This window comes from Sciurus carolinensis, chromosome 9 (assembly GCF_902686445.1).
Source record: "Sciurus carolinensis chromosome 9, mSciCar1.2, whole genome shotgun sequence".
NCBI classification, from domain to species: Eukaryota; Metazoa; Chordata; class Mammalia; order Rodentia; family Sciuridae; genus Sciurus; species Sciurus carolinensis.
The window spans coordinates 28,014,431-28,032,661 of NC_062221.1; the positions used below are offsets into that span (position 1 = coordinate 28,014,431).

The 18,231-nt window shown below is 50.9% G+C and overlaps 1 protein-coding gene across 7 annotated transcripts; it reads left to right on the forward strand.

Annotated features, from left to right (window-relative positions):
• Positions 1-2,204: 2,204 nt before the first annotated feature.
• Positions 2,205-17,214, forward strand: Mst1r (macrophage stimulating 1 receptor). Of its 7 annotated transcripts, none has more exons than XM_047564006.1 (21): positions 2,213-2,458; positions 2,579-3,881; positions 7,201-7,389; positions 7,469-7,597; positions 7,759-7,929; positions 8,451-8,611; positions 8,974-9,139; positions 9,248-9,384; positions 9,907-10,068; positions 10,154-10,247; positions 10,382-10,591; positions 10,676-10,822; positions 10,902-11,067; positions 11,232-11,333; positions 11,410-11,616; positions 11,964-12,044; positions 12,223-12,404; positions 12,498-12,607; positions 12,868-13,033; positions 13,446-13,582; positions 16,213-17,211. In XM_047564006.1, exons 2-21 carry the CDS (start codon positions 2,628-2,630, stop codon positions 16,466-16,468), a joined length of 4,227 nt encoding a protein of 1,408 aa, XP_047419962.1. In that variant the 5' UTR covers positions 2,213-2,458; positions 2,579-2,627; the 3' UTR covers positions 16,469-17,211. The 7 variants fall into 7 exon arrangements, 6 of the variants coding, with proteins under 6 accessions (XP_047419963.1, XP_047419962.1, XP_047419964.1 ...); XM_047564010.1 differs by having other exon boundaries at positions 2,255-2,412; positions 16,213-17,214; XM_047564011.1 differs by having other exon boundaries at positions 2,255-2,458; positions 2,941-3,881; positions 16,213-17,212.
• The last annotated feature ends 1,017 nt before the right edge of the window (positions 17,215-18,231 follow it).

Here is an 18,231-nt window from a genome sequence, read left to right on the forward strand (position 1 = left end):
GGGACCAGAATGATACCAGGGCAGCTGCTCTGATTGTTACTAGTGTTCTGGTAAACGGTCAGCCTCTAAGTCACAGATGAAGAGGTCACGGTTAGATAAGTCTACCTACCTAGTTAATGGGCACCTAGAAGTGTGGGATTTACTTATTTGGGGATCAGGGTGGAATGACAGGCAAATAAAGAAGGTATTGCTAATAGAAAACCAGCATGTACAAAGTCAAGGACCTGGTTTTAAAAAAAAAATAGCCTGATATTTTGCATGAAGCTGGAGGAGTCTATAAGACCTGGGGTTCTCAACTTCCAGATAAAGGTCTAGCAGTAGAGAGTTGAAGCTGCAGTATCATTGGGTCATACTGCAGTTGGAGAGAAACCTCTGCTGCCACTAAAGTGATCTCTGGATAGGAAAAAGAAACTGGGTCTAGTCCTCTGGAACAGTGTTCAAAGTAGGCTGAAATCCTGAAGAGGGCAAAGTGCCACCTCCTTTATTCATGGCGACAAGATGCCAGGGTAGCTGGGCAGTTCCTAAACCAGTTATGGACCAGGTTTGGTGAGTCTTGGAGGAGCACTTGTACTACTATCAGACCTTCTCCACAAGCCTTTCCTGCCCTCTTCTGCAGAGCTAACCAAGGAGGAAGGAACAAAAGGGTGCTCCTGTGGACCCCCATTATTGAGGATCAAGGATGCCTTAAAGGGGCAGCCAACATTGTGGCCACATGGTGGCAGCAGAGAACCAATTGCTAGCACTGCATATCCACCCCCCCCCCCACATCCCAAAACCTGTGGGTGGATGATCCAGGAGGACTGTTGAAGTCTTTTCCCGGCCCCTAGAAATCCCTCCCAACATCTGGAGGTTGGATAGATTCCAGGTGGAAAGTATTTCATTTCAGTTCTGTCCTGTGTGACTACATCTAGACGTGTTGACCATGGAATCTGGAAGGGTGCCACAGTTTTCACTGGGTGTTTATTCATTTCCGGGCCAATTCTGGATCAGGAAAGGGAGTGCCTTTTATGTTACCTTGGGCACATGGGTGTGACTGCTCCACGTTCCATTTCCTTTCTCAGTCACCAGGTGCTCAAGAAGATCCAGTCTGGAAGGAGGGGAAGTCCTGCCCAGGAAATGGAGAAAGCAAGGAATACTCAAGAGTAAACTGTATTGGGATATGTGTAGCACAGTGTATGGGATCCAGGAGAGGGGACTGGAACAGCCTGGGTCTTGAAGGCCCCTTTGGGGAGGTGCTATCTCTGCTTTGAGAGGAGGACAGAAAAAGGGTGCTACTGGAAAGAGGAACAGGATTTGCAAAGGTCAGTTTAGGAAGGAGGTATAGGCAGTGAGGTGTGCACTGGGTGGGGAGTAGAGGTAGGCTAAATCATTTGACTCCTCCCTTCCCCAACCTCCTTACCCACTGCAGCCCTGGAACCCACTGATAATACCTTAGAACCACCCTGTGAAGCTTCCTTCCTCTGGGGTCCAGGCCCACTGGGTTGAAGGGGCTATCTGGTTATGGATCTCCACCTCCAGTGTTAAGGGAGGTCACTTGCCAAGAGACAATACTGAGGTCCAGAAGAAGGAGATGACAAAGAAGAACTAGATTTCACCCACCAATTCACAGACTGGATAAAGAACTCTAGTTAACCATCTAACCAGAACTTCATTCTTATTTCAGAAACTGACAGTAAGCCCAGATAGGCCTACAGAGCAAATTATAGAGACCCTGGGAACCAAAGCCCACACTCTCACCATATCTTGGGGCACTACAGCAGAAACTTTGTTGGCGGGATCTTTCCGGAGACCAGTTTTATGGGTTGTGCCCCTACAGCTTCCACACACTGAAGCTGCAGTGGAGGAACCAGAGGTAGGGTGAGACCTTCATGTAGCTGCCTCTGACCAGAGAGGCATATCTTAACTCATGTCCCTGGGTGAGCAGGGCACAAAATACTTTCCTCTGACAAGGCTCAGGGCAGGCAAATGGAAGGATTGCCCTTGAAGTGTGGCACACCACACCATCCCCAGTCTCTTCCCCACATGGTAGGTCCCCCAGATGGGCTATGGGTAACAGTATCTGAGGGTGTTGTTCTAACCTAGATCCACCAGAACAAAAGAGCCAGCCTATCCTACCCACTTTTTACCTAGACATGGTCAGTTGTTGGGAGGGACAAAATGGGATGGCTCAGGCCTGCTCTTTTTCTCTCCAGGTCTCTCCACGCACACCCACCCACAGACCCTTGAGAAATAGGCGCCCAAGAGAAGGTGTAGGGCCCAGATTTCCCAGGGTGGGGGAAAATCAGATGGGCTGACAGCCGAGCCTTCGACACGGCTCCGCCCAAAGCCCCGCCCCCAGTACGGCCGCGCCCGCTCGCTGCTCTCAGTCGACTTTCCTCCAAGTTGCAACTCCAAGCTGAGACCCAGCGGCAGGTGAGAAGGCTGTTCCTTTCTCTGTCCGTGTGTCCATCAGCATCAGGTACTCCGAGTGGAGGGCAGAGAAGGGGGGTTGGGCTTCACAGAAACGGCGGGGCTTGGCCATCCAAGGGCTTTTCCACTGCTTCTCAAATCTAAGCTCAGACCTCCACTCTGTTCCCAGCCAAGGCCTGAACTCACAGGGATCCCTAAGGGGCCCCAGCTCAGCCTCGATGGAGCTTCTTCCGCTGCCGCCACTGTTCTTCCTGCTGCTGCTGCTGCTGCTGCTGCTGCTGTTGCCTCTGCCTGCGGTGTCAGGGTCGGTGTCGGACTGGAACTGGCAGTGCCCTCGCACGCCCTATGCGGCTTCTCGCGACTTTGAGGTGAAGTACGAAGTCCCGAACTTCTTCGCTGGCGGCGCAGTACAGGCCTTGGCTACCTACGAGGGCAGGGATGGGAGTGCGGTGTTTGTGGCCACACGAAATCGCCTGCATGTGCTTGGGCCTGACCTGCAGTCTGTTGAGAGTCTGTCCACGGGCCCTACAGGGGATCCTGGCTGTCAGACGTGTGCGGCCTGTGGCCCGGGCCCCTATGACCCATCGGATGACACAGACACATTGGTGCTGGTAGTGGAGCCGGTGCTGCCCGCACTGGTCAGCTGTGGCTCAAGCCTGCAGGGCCGCTGCTTCCTGCATGAACTGGAGACCCGTGGGACAACTCTGCACCTAACAGCACCTGTCTGCCTTTACTCAGCCCACCACAACCGGCCCGAGGATTGCCCCGACTGTGTGGCCAGCCCACGGGGCACCCGTGTTACAGTGGTTGAGCAGGGCCAGGCGTCCTACTTCTATGTGGCATCCTCACTGGATGCTGAGGTGGCTACCAGCTTTAGTCCTCACTCAGTATCCATTCGGCGCCTCAAGGCAGATGCCTCAGGATTCGAACCAGGTTTTTCAGCATTATCGGTGCTGCCCAAGTACTTGGCCTCCTATCACATTGAATATGTGCACAGCTTCCATGCAGGAGCCTTTGTTTACCTGCTGACTGTTCAACCTGCCAGTGTGACAGACTCTCCTGGTGTCCTGCAAACACGCCTGGCACGGCTCAATGCCTTGGAGGCAGATTTGAGCGACTACCGGGAACTGGTCCTTGACTGTCGTTTTGCACCTAAGCGCCGGCGCCGTGGGGTCCCAGACTGGGAGCAGTCCTACCCAATCCTTCAGGCAGCCCACTCTGCTCCAGTGGGCGCCCAACTCGCTGCTGAACTGAGTATCACTGAGGGCAATGAAGTGCTATTTGGGGTCTTCACCACTGGCAGGAATGGCAGTCCTGGTATGGGTCCCAACTCTGTTGTCTGTGCCTTTCCCATCGACCTGCTGGACACCCTAATTGATGAGGGTGTGGAACGCTGTTGTGAGTCCCCAGTTCGTCCCGGCCTCCCACGAGGCCTTGACTTCTTCCAATCACCCAGTTTTTGCCCTAATCCGGTAAGCAGAAAGAAAGGGTCTTTACCTGTGAACAGTCTGTTGGTGGCTGAACACAGGCTGCTCCCTTCCATCACTGAGAAGGCCTAGGAGGGGGAGGGCAAGCAGAGAGAAGCATTCTCTTCTACTCAGTTCATGCAGACTGGGGGTGGTGTGAAAAATCAGCCAAACAAATGCCACACTGGAGGCTCATCTTCCAGCTATTCTGGCCTCTGATGCTTCCTCACTTTGTATTTTTGCCCTCTCAGCCATCATGGCCTCTGATTTTTTTTTTTTTTTTTTTTTTTAGGTAATTTCTTTGGTTACATGAGAATGGGGTTGTATAATTGTCTCTCTGCCAGCACAGTTCCCAAATTGTGGGTAAAATGATGAACATTCCCTCCAATCTGCCCAGTCTGCCTCAGGGACATACACAGAAAAATTTGCAAGCAGGTACAAGTACACATGCAGGCTGATGCTTACAGATTCCCAGGCTCACAGCTACTTCCCAACACAGTTTCACTTTCCTTTTGGGAGCACTTGTTTTGCTCTACTTTCCTAAGGAGGTGGGGTAAAAGTTGCTAGAGAACCCCTGACCCTACTAGGTTTAGGGAGCCTCCTAGGCTTTGAAAGTCTGGGGGTTTGTTGGGGAGCCTGTATGTTCTGTGTTTCACTAACCCATTCTCAATAGGGTAATTGGAGGACGACTCTGGACATAGTGAGAAGGCAGCTTGACTCTAGAATGTTCTGGGAGCCTCAACCCAATGTTGTGCAAGCAACTATAAACATCTGGGGATGAGTAAAGGCCTAGGAGGGACTGGTTGGAATTGGTTCACCCCTTACTTACTTCCACCATAACTGAGGCCCTATCTCAGGCAGGAGGTTTCACATCCCATGCTGAAATAGCGGATCTGTCCAACAGACCTTACCCACGTTCTGTCCAGTCACAGTATCAGTGGGTGAGAATAAAAACAAACAGGACTATCCTTAACAATTTTTTTTTTTTTCGGTGCTGGGGATTGAACCCAGGGCCTGTGCTTGTGAGGTAAGCACTCTACAAACTGAGTTATATCCCCAGCCCTAGGACTATCCTTAAAATGCCACCTTGAGTAACATAGTGGTAGAGTGCTTGTCTAGCACGCATGAGGCCCTGGGTTCAATCCCTAGCCCCTGAGTCTCCTGCCAAAAAAAAAAAAAAAAAAAAAGTGGGAGGGGGGAGAGAAAAAAGAAAAGAAAGAAAGAAAAAACACCCTGAGGACAAAACCAAAACTAATTCCTTAATGCTACTGAAATAGCCCTATCCAGCTGGGCACAATGGCCCACACCTGTAATTCCAGCAGCTTGGGAAGATGAAGCAGGAGGATTGCAAATTCAAAGCTAGCCTCAGCAACCTAGTGAGGCCCTATGCAAGTCAGCAAGACCCTGTCTCTAAGTAAAATGTTAATAAGGGCTGGGGATATGGCTCAGTGGTTAAGTACCCTGGGTTCAGTTCAATCTCCAGGAAGGAAGGAAGGAAGGAAGGAAGGGAGGGAGGGTGGGCAAGCCCATATGGGTTGAATAGAGCATTGGATGAGTGCTCTTCCACCAAGTAGACCCAATAGCCACTGCTCTGAATCTCTGGTCACTCTAAGCCCTTGATCCTGTTGTGACACTTTCAATTGACTCCCTCTCTAGCTCCTATCAATATCCTGGAGGTGAGAGAACTTGTACCCAGTGTGGAGTGGGGAATCTTCAGCCTCCCTCCCTCAGCTGAATACATCTTAGATTGAGAGGCCCTATGAGTGGTACTCCTTGTCTGGGCCTGACAGCCTGCCTGGCCCCTTCTTCTTCCTTCTGGGGAGTGAGAACCTCTCCCCAACTTGGCTAGTGGTCAGTGGGTTAGAAGATACCCAGCATGACTAGGCAGTGCCAGGCACTAGAAGGACCAATATTGAACCCTGCCCACAGGCTGCCCAGGTTCCCAGGAAGTATGTAACCAGTGTGTATCCAGTATTTGTCCAGTGGCACTGGGCTTGCAGCCTCTGGGGAAGTATTCATGTTGTTCCTCAGGGCTGGTGCCTACCCTCCATGGGTTTAGGTAGAGTGTGGGTTCTCCATGGGACACTGGACACTTAGGGCAAATGTTTTCAGGAACTGGGGGTCCCTAGTCAAACCTATGACCCAGAGGTAAGTTCCTGGATCTAAAGGCAAATAAATAGGGGTGTGGCCCTGGCTGAGTTAGGGCTTCTTTTCAACCCCAGAGACCCACCTGTCTGAGTCATTCTGGAAACACCTGGCAGGCTTCTGGCTAGGGTCAGGCCTCTTTCCTTCTCAAGGAAAGATCAAGTCTTAGTCCCTAAACACACAGGCTACAGACCTAGGGTATGTGGGCTTTCTAGGCCCAGTTCTGCACCTGTTCTTGTCTCCAGGACTCCTGCTTAGCCGAGAGGTCTCGGAAGTGGGTTAACTCTTCAGTGGTCTGATAGAGGCTTCCAAGGCTTCTGTTTTGAAGAGTGCCCTGAGGGCTGGCAAAGAAGAGTTCTAAGCACCTGGGGCTGGCTACTGGGTTTTGCTTATACCTCAAACCCAGCCCCAATACTTTAATTTCATACACTGGCTTCCTCCTTTCCCAGAAACTTCCACAGTTGCTCTAGAAAGTGCAGGCTTCAAATCACGTGCTTGCTAAGAGCAAGAGAGAGGTTAATGTTTCCCAGCCTCCGGGGTGTATGCACCCCAGCCTGCACCCAAACTGTAGGGCCTTGGTTTATTCCCTTTGTACAGAAGAAGTGAGAGGTACAGGAGGACCTTTAGAGTCTCCAGGAGAAGGACCGTGTTATCAACCTTGTGCTGACCAATTAACCTCAGAGTTCAACCCCGTATGTGAGTGGAGAAACTGGAACCCAGAGTGGACAGGATTTGCTGAAGTGCACTTGCAGAGGCACAGCAGAGCCAGCAGAGGGTGGGAGAGGACTCTGGTTAAAGAACATAGTCTTCCACCATGGCTCCTCTCCTAAGGGGTTGTGAAACTTTGTATAAGTGGCCAACCCTCTGAGTTTGTTTCTACTTTACCCATGGTTGTGCAGATGTAATGGGATTGGTTCTATAAGACTCAATAAGTGCCAGAATGGACATGGCAGGGTAGGGGAGATCTGGTCTTCCAGCCCAGGGTTCCTTCCTTCCCTGCCCTTGCTATCTGCAAGAGCCCTATAGGGGAGATGAGGGCAGATAACTAGCAGGCCCAGGGCATCTCTTGTCAGGGCAGGTGAGGGGTGGGAGCTTGGGGCTGCCATGATCACTGACAGAGGTCCCAAAGGGTCAGTGCACAGAGCTAAACTTTGACTCTCTCTTCCCTGACCTTTCTCAGCCTGTCCTGGAGGCTCCCAACCCCAACATCAGCTGCCGCCACTTCCCTCTGCTGGTCAGCAGCAGGTTCCCACGTGTGGACCTATTCAATGGGCTATTAGGATCAGTGCAGATCACCGCACTACATGTGACACGGCTTGACAGTGTCACAGTGGCCCACATGGGCACAACTGATGGGCGTATCCTACAGGTAAGTCCCTCACCCCACAATCTCTTGGCTCTTTGTTCCTGTCTCCATTCTCATTTTTCTCACAGTTGATTTGTCCCAGGTGGAGCTAGTCAGATCACTCAACTACTTGCTGTATGTATCCAACTTCTCATTGAGCAACAATGGACAGTCCATTCATCGAGATGTCAGACGCTTCAGAGACCACCTACTCTTTGCCTCTGGGGACCAGGTAAGGTGGGCATGGTCAAAGTCTGGGGCCAGGGTTGTAGAATCACAGCCTTTCTATCTGTTCCAGGTCTCATCAACCTAGTTTACAATGAGAATCAAAGGGTTTATGGGGCCCAGTTTGCTTCTCCAGTCATTCCTAAGCTGCCTATTTGTCATCTCAAGGTCTTCCAGGTACCAATCCGGGGGCCTGGCTGCCACCATTTCCTCACCTGTGGGCGTTGCCTGCGGGCACAACATTTCATGGGCTGTGGCTGGTGTGGGAACATGTGTGGCAGGCAGAAGGAGTGTCCTGGCTCCTGGCAACAAGATCACTGTCCACCTGAGCTTACCAAGGTACAACTTTCCTAAGGATAAGCAGGGTCTAAGGTGGGGTCAGCAAGTTTTGACCATGATCTTGCTCAGGCCTAGAATATCTGCAGTATCTCCAAGGAGGGTATTCTTGGCAGAGGGGATGAGACATGCAAAGACTTGGGTGGCAAGAAAATGCTTGAATGAACTGGGTGCAGTGGCACATGCCTATAATCCCAGAGGCCAGGGAAGCTGAGGCAGGAGGATTGCAAGTTCAAAGCCAGCTTCAGCAACTAAGCAAGGTCTTAAGCAACTTAGTGAGATCCTGTCTCAAAATAAAAAATAAAATAAAAAGGGTTGAGGATACCTTTCAGTGGTTAAGCACCCCTGGGTTCAATCTGATTTAAAAAAAAAAAAAAAGCTTGAATGAGAACTAGCAAGTGACCCAGAATGGCTAAAGTATGGGGCAGGCAAGGTATAAGGCAGGGAATTCTAGCGGAAGAAGATGGGGCTGAAAGAGATCAAACCTGCACAAGAATTCAGTCTCTCTGTTCCTTCCACTTCAGTTCTACCCTGACAGTGGACCCTTAAGGGGCAGGACAAAGCTGACCCTGTGTGGCTCCAACTTCTACCTGCATCCTACTGGTCTTGTACCTGAGGGAACGCATCAGGTCACTGTGGGTCAAAGTCCCTGCCACCTTTTGCCTAAGGACACCTCAAACCTCAGGTACAAGCTGGTCCTGCCTTCTCTATCCCTGATGGTAGCAACCAAGCAACAATTTCCCTGTAAGACCCTGTCCTCTGCTTATCAGGAGCAAGGGGGTATGGGGTAAGCTGCAATGAGTCTGGATGCTTTAAATCTAGGGAAACATCTCTGTCTTGTTTTGAACTGGCATGTGTTCTACCCATCAGTTTAGTCATGGCCTAGGCAAAGTTAGTCCCTGATCCCCTCAGTCCTACCTGCCCTAGAGAAAGGCATGGGTGGAATGATGCCATCCTCAGGCTCAGAGGAGCCCTGTGACTTGTAGTGGGTATACAGGCAGGTCTGTGTGATTCCTGGCTGACTTCAAGGGTCCCCTGGCATTCTAGCCCAGTGTCGCGGAAGGACTTTGTGGAGAAACTTGAGTGTGAGCTGGAGCCCTTGGGCACACAGGCAGCAGGGACTACCAACATCAGCCTCATCGTGACTAATATGCCACCAGGAAAGCACTTCCGGGTAGATGGCATCTCTATGCTGGGAGGCTTCTCTTTTGTGGTGAGGACATCTTGCCCTGTCTGTGCCTTTGTCCAGTGGGTGATATAAGAAGGGAAGGGCTTGGAGTGGGGGTCCTGTTTCAGCTAAGCCACCTCTATGCCTACTTAGGAGCCAGTGCTGAAAACAGTGCAACCCCTCTTTGGCCCACGAGCAGGGGGCACCTGTCTCACCCTTGAAGGCCAGGGCCTGTCTGTAGGCACCAGCCGGGCTGTGTTGGTCAATGGAACCCAGTGCCAATTGAAACGGTAAGGGTTCTCAGGCAAGGTGAAGGGAAATCACAGGGACTCACCCATGGGGATCCTCACCAGGTGGGGTCCTGAATCCTATCAGGGTGGAGAATAGAGGGCTCAGTCACATGGTCAGTATGGAAGACAGTTTCAGGAAGAAGTATCTGCTGCCCCACTGCAACCCAGAGGCAAGAGAGCCTATCAGAGATCAGGTTAGGGATGTAGCTCAATGGTAGAACATTTGATGTGTGAGTCCCTGAGTTTGATCCCCAGCACTGCTGAGAGAGAGAGAGAGAGAGAGAAAGAAAGAAACACAAGCCTATCACAAACTCTATTAGTTCCAGTCAATAGACTTGTTTCCTCCCTGTCCTCGTGGTGGTCTTATTGGGACCAACTTATCTTCAGACAGATCCATAGAGAGTATGGGCAGGTGGGGGAGACAACCAACAAAGGAACAAGGAGGGATTAGTAGGCCTTGAAGGAGGTAAGCCTGCCTGTCATAAAGGGGGTGCCCCTGAGCCCAATCCCTCATTCCTACAGGGTCAGCCAGGAGCAGATTTTATGTGCCACACCCCCTGGGGCTGCCACGGCCAGAGTCCCCCTTCACCTGCAGGTGGGAGGTGCTGAGGTGCCTGGCTCCTGGACCTTCCACTACCAGGAAGACCCCATTGTGCTGAACATCAGCCCCAACTGTGGCTACACGTAAGTGCTACTTCTTTGTCCAAACTACCCTCTGAGGATTGAGGGAGCCAGGCTTGGAAAGTACCCATCATGCTATCTTCCATAGAGGTTCCCATGTCACTATTCATGGTCAGCATCTGACTTCAGCATGGCACTTAGTGCTGTCATTCCATGATGGGCAAGGGACAGTGAAGAACAGGGTGAGTATCCGCTAGACAGGAGGGAGGAAGTTTGAACCAATCCCCTTATCTCCAATCTCACCCCATGCTGGGCTAAGACTGGGGCAGCCATAAGTGGGGCACCTGACTAATCATTCTTATGTGGGTCTCAACAGTGTGAGGGGCAACTTCCAGAGCAGCAACAATGCCGCCTTCCTGAATATATGGTCCGAGGCCACAAGCGGTGGGTAACAGGAAATCTGAGTGCCTGGGGGGATGGAGCTGCTGGCTTCACACTGCCAGGCTTTCGCTTCCTACCCCCACCCAGTCTACCCAGTGCTGATCTAGCCCCATTGAAGCCTGAAGAGCATGCTATTAAGTTTGAGGTAGGTGTGGGTAATGAGGAAGGGAGAGTGGGAGATTAAGAGGTGGGTCTGGGCCACTGGTGGTCCTCATGACTGTCTCTGCAGTATGTTGGGCTGGGTGCTGTGGCTGACTGCGTGAGTGTGAACGTGACCGTGGGTGGTGAGAGCTGCCAGCACGAGCTCCGGGGGGATGTGGTAGTTTGTCCCCTACCCGCCTCCCTGCAACTTGGCAAGGATGGAGCCCCACTGCAGGTAGGCAGCCCTGCTGGTCCTCCACAGGAAACATGGGTTGAGTGCCTAAGGCTGGGCCTGAGATGCCATCTACCCCCAGGTTTGCGTGGATGGTGAGTGTCATATCCTGGGCAGAGTGGTGCGGCCAGGCCCAAAGGGGCTCCCACAGAGCACATTCCTTATTGTACTGCTGGCCTTGCTGTTGCTTGTGGCTTCAATGGCCACTGTACTAGTTTTCAACTACCGGTGGCGGAGGAAGCAATTGGGTGAGCTCCCCATTTCCATCCTGACTCAACCCCTACTCCCAAATAGTGGCATCTCCATGTCCCCACCTCTGCCTGTCCAGATCTTGGGGGTCTCCCATACTTCTCTGGTGGGGTCAGCCACCAGGAGCTTAGAGAAGCTGACTCTGTAGTCTATCTTTCCACAGTTCCTTCTCCCAATCTCTATGACCTGGCATCCCCGGACTGGACTTATGAACCCACGCTCCTGCCTATGCTCCACTTGGGCGCTGACTATAGAAATGGCCTTGGTGAGATGGAGGAGGAGATTGAAGCTAGGGCCACCCCTTTCCCACAAACCTGTCTCTCACTCCCTCTCCCCCACAGAACTCTCTGCTATTGATAGTCCGGATTCTACCATGTGGGTCCATGCAGAATCCTATTCAGACCACAGGGATGGGTCCTGTGTCCCACTGCTGCAAACAGAGTCCATTCGACTCAGGGACCTGGACTCTGCACTTCTGGCTGAGGTCAAGGATGTACTGATCCCCCATGAGTGTGTAATCACCCACAGTGATCAAGTCATTGGCAAAGGTATGAAAGCCAGATGGGTCTAGGGCAGAGATGGAGTTCTGAGATGACATGAGCTCAGCTCTGGCTTTCTCATGAACCCCAAGTGATCTTGAGTATACAACTTAACTTCTCTGAGCCTCCATTTGCTCATCTGTAAAATGAGGATTAGGAAAATTCTATTTTCAGTGGGTTCTGGTACAGATTAAGTGGGCATGGGAGGGCTTCAGGCTCTGCCATCATGAGGCTACTGCTTACTTTTAATGTTAGATTGGTCTGTTTGACCAATTGGTCTGAGGTCTGGTTGCCAATGAGAGGGTGTGCTATGAGCCTGGGCACTGGGAACCCTCTCACCATTACCCTCTCATAAGGCCACTTTGGAGTTGTCTATCATGGAGAATACACAGATGAAGCCCAGAATCAAATCCACTGTGCCATCAAGTCACTGAGTCGTAAGTGTGATAGAGGTTGGATGAACAGGGAGAGGAGCCCCAGAGTGGGAGGGTACTCCTTCCTGCTGTGTTAACATCTTACTGAGTGACCCTGGGCAGGAAACTTTCTTCCTCCTTTCCCCATCTGACCCTTGTTAAGGGCCTCCCTGTCCTGGGCCTGACCCAAGCCATTCTACAGGCATCACAGAGGTGCAGGAGGTAGAAGCCTTCTTGCGAGAGGGACTGCTCATGCGTGGCCTGCACCACCCAAATGTTTTGGCTCTCATTGGTATCATGCTGCCACCCGAGGGGCTGCCCCGTGTGCTGCTGCCCTATATGCGTCATGGAGACCTGCATCAGTTCATCCGCTCACCTCAGCGGGTCAGTGCTCAGCTGGCCCTGGGGGCAGGGGATTGGGCAGCATCTACAAATGGAACTGTGCTGCCCTTGCTCACTAATAACCTTTGCCCCCAGAACCCCACTGTGAAGGACCTCATCAGTTTCGGCCTGCAGGTAGCCCGTGGCATGGAGTACCTGTCAGAGCAGAAGTTTGTACACAGGGACCTGGCTGCTCGGAACTGCATGTGAGCTGCTAGAGTAGCTGGGGTAAACAAAGGGTCAGGACATGAGAGTATAGCTACACAAGGCCATGTCAGGGAAGAATCCAGTCCAGGCTTTGCTGTGTAGCCCTTGGCATGTTTTCCCTGGTCTGGGCCTTGGTTTTTCTGTCTGCCTCATGCAGACTTGAACTGGACAATGGGGCTCTGAAATTTTGTAAGGACCTGAAACAGATGGGTTTAGAGCCTAGTGGGAGTCAGTTCTAAGTGTGATTTCGCCCTTTCAGGCTGGATGAATCATTCACAGTCAAGGTGGCTGACTTTGGTTTGGCCCGTGACATCCTGGATAAGGAGTACTATAGTGTTCGGCAGCAACGCCATGCTCGCTTACCTGTCAAGTGGATGGCACTGGAAAGCCTGCAGACCTATAGATTCACCACCAAGTCTGATGTGGTGAGACTCCACCTGCCCCTAGGTCCTTGGGGCCTACATGCTCTGAGCACTTGGCCTTACCCATTCAGCTCTACCTAATTCAAGCCTAGGGAATTCCCAGGTTGGGCAACCCTCATAGCTCATTTGTTTACCTCTTGGGCAGATGTGAGATATAATCTGACACCCACCAGGGTAAGAGGAGGCTGTAAATTCATTGGCTTTGACAATTTAGAGTTTGTCCAGCCCCAACTCTGGGAAGTCTGAGGTGGTGGGAGACAGAAGGGAGACATCTTTTGTGGTTTTGAGGAATAAGCTCAGAGTGTAGGGTGGGTCCTGCATTTCTAGCTGAAGGACTCTGGAAAGTAAAGGAAGGGACCCACCTGCCCCTATTTTGGGATGAGAGTTGAGTACCCTCTTCTCTCCTCTCCCACAGTGGTCATTTGGTGTGCTGCTGTGGGAACTGCTGACACGGGGTGCCCCACCGTACCCCCACATTGACCCTTTTGACCTTACTCACTACCTGGCCCAGGGTCGGCGTCTGCCCCAGCCTGAGTATTGTCCCAATTCTCTGTGAGTATGTGGAAATGGCATTGGGGAGGGAGCTGGACTCAAGAGGCGGGGAGGGGGAAGGATATAGTTTCTACTTGGTTTTCTGACTGACTGACTCTGGAAAGGGATCCTCTCTGGGACTCAGTTTTCTCATCTATGGACTGGTCCCACCCCCATGCAGGGCAGGATGCTGAAAAGACCTCACAGTTGTCATGGTAACAGCATTCCAACTCAGTCTGGGTTGAGGCCAGTGGTTTGGTTTCCCAGCTCTTTTCCCAGCTTTCCTATGGGGGGGGGGTTGTTTTCCATCTTTTCCACTCACTTAACCTTAAGACTCCCACAACAGCCCTTTGCATCTCCAGATTAGGGTTTTTTCCCTCAATGTAGTTTCAGATTCCTCATTCCGAGAGGGATGGCAGCCACTGTGTTGTCATCAGTGCCTGTGGGGTGGGTTTGGCTCCCTAAGCAACAGGCATGCCTCAGCTGTGTTCAGGTCTGTGTGGTTAGAACAGGAAGAACCAGGCCCCAGGTAAAAGGCATTGATGACTCCTTTCCCAGGCTGTGCTCCAGAAAGGGTGTGAATAGTCCTTCCTCACAACTCTTGGGCTTGATTTTTTTTTTTTTTTTTTTTTTTTTTTTTGTTGCTGGGGGTTGGGAGGTTGAACCCAGGGGCACTTAAGCACTGAGTGACTTTTTATTTCTGAGGCTGGCTTTGGATTTCTGATCCTCCTGTCTCTGCCTCCTGAGTTGCTGGATTGCAGGCATGTGTCACTGCATCTCACTAGGCTTAACCTTTATTATCCAATGCACTAAGGCATCTGGTTTGAAATAAGGGAAATTAGCTTCACTGCCTACATGCATCTGGGGTGGTCTGCCTGAACACACTCAAGCAGAGATTTCTTTTTTTTTCTTTTTTAATGTTTTTATTTAGAGACAGAGTCTCACTGAGCTGCTAAGTGCCTTGCTAAGTTTCTGAGGCTGGTTTTGAACTCACAATCCTCCTGCCTCAGCTTCCTGAGCCTCTGGGATTACAGGCATATACCACCATGCCTGACTCAAGCAGAGACTTCTGTACAAGGTTTCTTTAGTAGGTTGGAGTGAGGGAAGCAGAGTGGGACAGACACAGGAGAGGTTTCATGCAATCCATCCATGGGACTGCTTGAACTGGAATGACCCTTCAGAGTTTTCTTTTTTTTTTTTTTTTTTTTTTTTTTTTTTTGCAGTGCTGGGGATTGAACTCAGGGCCTTGTGCTTGTAAGACAAGCACTCTACCAACTAAGCTATCTCCCCAGCCCCCCTTCAGAGTTTTCTGAAATTGAGACCATGGGTCAGATCTTTGTACAAGGATCTCTGTACAGTCACTGGTCACAGGTTGCCTGGTGAAGGGTGTGAGCTTGGGAGAGGCATTTCTTTTCTGTATAGGTCAGTTCTTGTATAGGCGGACTTAAGCCAAGAGCCATCAGCAGACAACATTCTCAGTCTCTGGGAGAATTAAGGGGAGCTGGGTGGCATACCACAGTAACCTCTACACTAAGGCAAGTCCTTTTTCCTCACTGGGCCTCAATTACTCATCTGTGAAGTAGGGATGATAACACCCTTAAAGAATTCAAGACATATATGAGATGCTGTGTGTAGGGCACTTAAACTATCATTTAAGGTAAGGGTGACATCCCCAAAATGATGGAGCATACTGAGACCCATCAGGCAAACCCTTACTTCAGAACAATGGTGCCCCTGTTGCTGCCCCAAATACTCCTCTATCAGGACTTTTAACCCCCATTTTACTTCCTTCCTGGAAGATGTGATGTGAAAGCCAGTCACAATGGTACATGCCCATAATTGCAGCTACTCAGGAGGCTGAGACCAGAGAATGACAAATTTGAGGCCAGTCTGGGCAAATTAGCAAGACTGTTTCTCAAAACAAAAAATGAGTTGGGTTCCAGGCACTGTGGCTCCTGCCTATAATCCTAGCAACTGGGGAGCCTGAGGCAAGAGGATGGTAAGTTCAAGGCCATCCTAGGCAATTTAGCAAGAACCTGTCTCAAAATAAAAAGTACAAAAGGGCTGGGGCCAAGCACAGTGACACATGCCTGTAATCCCAGTGACTTGGGAGGCTGAGGAAGGAGGATTGCAAGTTTGAGACCAGCCTCTACAATTTAGTGAGACCCTATCTCAAAAATAAAAAGGGCTGGTGGTGTGGCCCAGCAGTAGAGCACCCCTGGGTTCAATCCTCAATCCTTAGTACTTGGAAAAAAAAAAGTATCTGATGATAATCATGAGAGTTTGTGAGCTAGACCCTAAGTATTTCACAGGTACCCTCTTGCCTTGTGCCACAACTTCTCTGTGAACAGAGGAGAACTCAGAGGTATAGAAAGGGCCTTGCTAAGTTGCCTAAGATCACACAGCCCAGTCCACAGGCCACAGGAACCAAAACTCTTAACCTCTGAAGCAGGATGGCCCTTTGCCAGGGTGGAAAGGCAGTACTGCAGCAGTAATCATAGTGATAAGAACTTCCCCTGACTGGACAATGGTAGACAGTAGACCCTGTCACATGTCCTTTTCTCTGGCCCTACAGGGTTTAACTTCAGGTGGACAGTGCATTCTCCCTGGGTGGGGGTACCCCTGCTCTTAACATCCTCCTCCTCTTACAGGTACCAAGTAATGCAGCGGTGCTGGGAAGTGGACCCGGCAGTACGACCTACCTTTGGAACACTAGTGATGGAAGTAGAACAGATAGTATCCTCACTACTTGGGGACCACTATGTGCAACTGTCTGCAGCCTATGTGAACCTGAGCCCCAGTGCCTTGGATGAGATGAATGTACTTCCAGAACAGTTACAGTCCCCACTTGTGCACAGAAGCATGTTGAGGCCCCGGCCCCTCTCAGAACCGCCTCTGACCACTTGACCTAAGCCCTGGGCAGTCCTATGGACCTGCTTGGCAGCTTTGAACCTAATCGCAGTGGATTAGGTCTCTGGGCCATTCCAGGCCAGAGAGCATTGAACCTCCACCTGTCCCTCCCCTTTAACCTTCCAAGGTCATAGAAGAGGAACAGGACACATTAGGTCCCTCCCTCCACAGTGTGAGCCAATGAGGGAGATCCTTCTGTAAGCCTGTATTTATGGAGCACCTGTTATATACTCTGCCTGCTGGGCACCTAGAACTCAGCAGTGACCACAGAGACACTGATCCTTGAAGTAAAAAAATAAATGCATATCACATATAATATGGTAAATACTATGAATGAAAAATAGGAGACTGCTATGAGGGAGTAGAGGACTGCTTTAGATAGAGGTGAGAGAAGTTACCTAAGAAGTGACATTTTTGCTGAAGCCTTATCAGGTGGGAAATATCAGTCAGAAGCAGATTTGGGGAAAAGAGTTTTGGGTAAAGTAAGTAGCACACACAAAGGCCCTGTAACTTAGTGCTTGGTCAGCCAGAAGGCTCCAGAATACTGGAGACTAAGCAATCACTGGGGGCTAAACAAGGCCCAGATCAGATTATTGGAAACTATTAGATGAACCAAGGGGGTGAGTTGAATACACAAGTATGCAGTAGCTAGTATGGTTTCTTCCATGGCTCGGGTTGCCTGCCCCCATGCCCAGCACTTCTCTAAGGCCCCCTTCTACATCTGCAGCACAACCTACCACATACATACACACAGTCAGGACATGGAGACTTGCCTACTCCCCAAACCTGCCAGTATTTTGCTAGCAAACTTGAGAAAGAGGAACCAGCAGAGAGGCCTGGGCTCCACACTATCAAGGAGCCAACTTTGAAGCACAAACTGCCCAACCTATTTATACTCCTCAAGGCCACTACACAATAGCCACTAGAGGGGCATGTTCCTCTAGAAGGAGAAGTTCCTCCTCCTCCTGCTCCTCCCCCATGCTCTGACTGCTGAACAGACAGCTGGGTCCAGCTGCAGGGAGCTAGGGTGCCAGGGTGCCTGGGCTCAGTATATAGATCACATTAATTCTCCCTTGCTCAGGACCCCCAGATCACCCTAATGGGGGCTGGCTCCCTCTCCTCTGTACTCCCAGCTTTGTGCCCTGTCACACATGGAGCCCTGGTTTGGAGCAAGATCTCCCTGCTAAGTTCTGGTCCTTGAGACAAGAACCTTAGTCCAGAGAGAGGCTCAGTCCTAGGGACCTGAAGGACCCTGAGGATAGGTGCATAAGGTATAAAAGAGGACTCTTCTGCTGGAGTACAGGGGCCCAAAAATGAGAGACCTGTGAGCTGAGGGTGGGTGGAGACAGTCTCTGTCTATTTATAGCTGTACGTCTGATGCCTCTCAGTGCAGGCATAAAAAAGGTTGTGGCCTTGCATACTTGGTCACTGACTTTGTGTGTGTGTGTGTGTGTGTGTGTGTGTGTGTGTGTGTGTATGTGAGTGATAGTTGCCTTACTCAAGGCTGGGAGAGAAGCAAGTGGAGCAGCCCCACAGCTGTATCCCTGTAACAGTTGGAAAGGACTGTCTCCATCCCTCCAGCTTGCAGTCCTTACTTCTTAACTCCATCCTGAGGATCTAAGGATCCGCTCAAAATTCTAAACCCTGGGTTGTGGGGTAGGGGCTCCTTACCCACTACTCACAAGGCAGGAACTCAGAGAGGAAGGGGTCTCTGGACAGCAGAGGAGTTTAGCATGGAAAGGGGACCTAGACAAGAAAGC

Excerpts from the sequence above, each read along its gene's own strand:
- Mst1r (XM_047564006.1), top strand. The coding sequence starts at position 2,628 with ATGGAGCTTCTTCCGCTGCCGCCACTGTTCTTCCTGCTGCTGCTGCTG. Across the intron at positions 9,140-9,247 it reads TGGGAGGCTTCTCTTTTGTG|GAGCCAGTGCTGAAAACAGT; the intron begins GTGAGGACATCT and ends ATGCCTACTTAG. Across the intron at positions 13,034-13,445 it reads TCACCACCAAGTCTGATGTG|TGGTCATTTGGTGTGCTGCT; the intron begins GTGAGACTCCAC and ends CCTCTCCCACAG.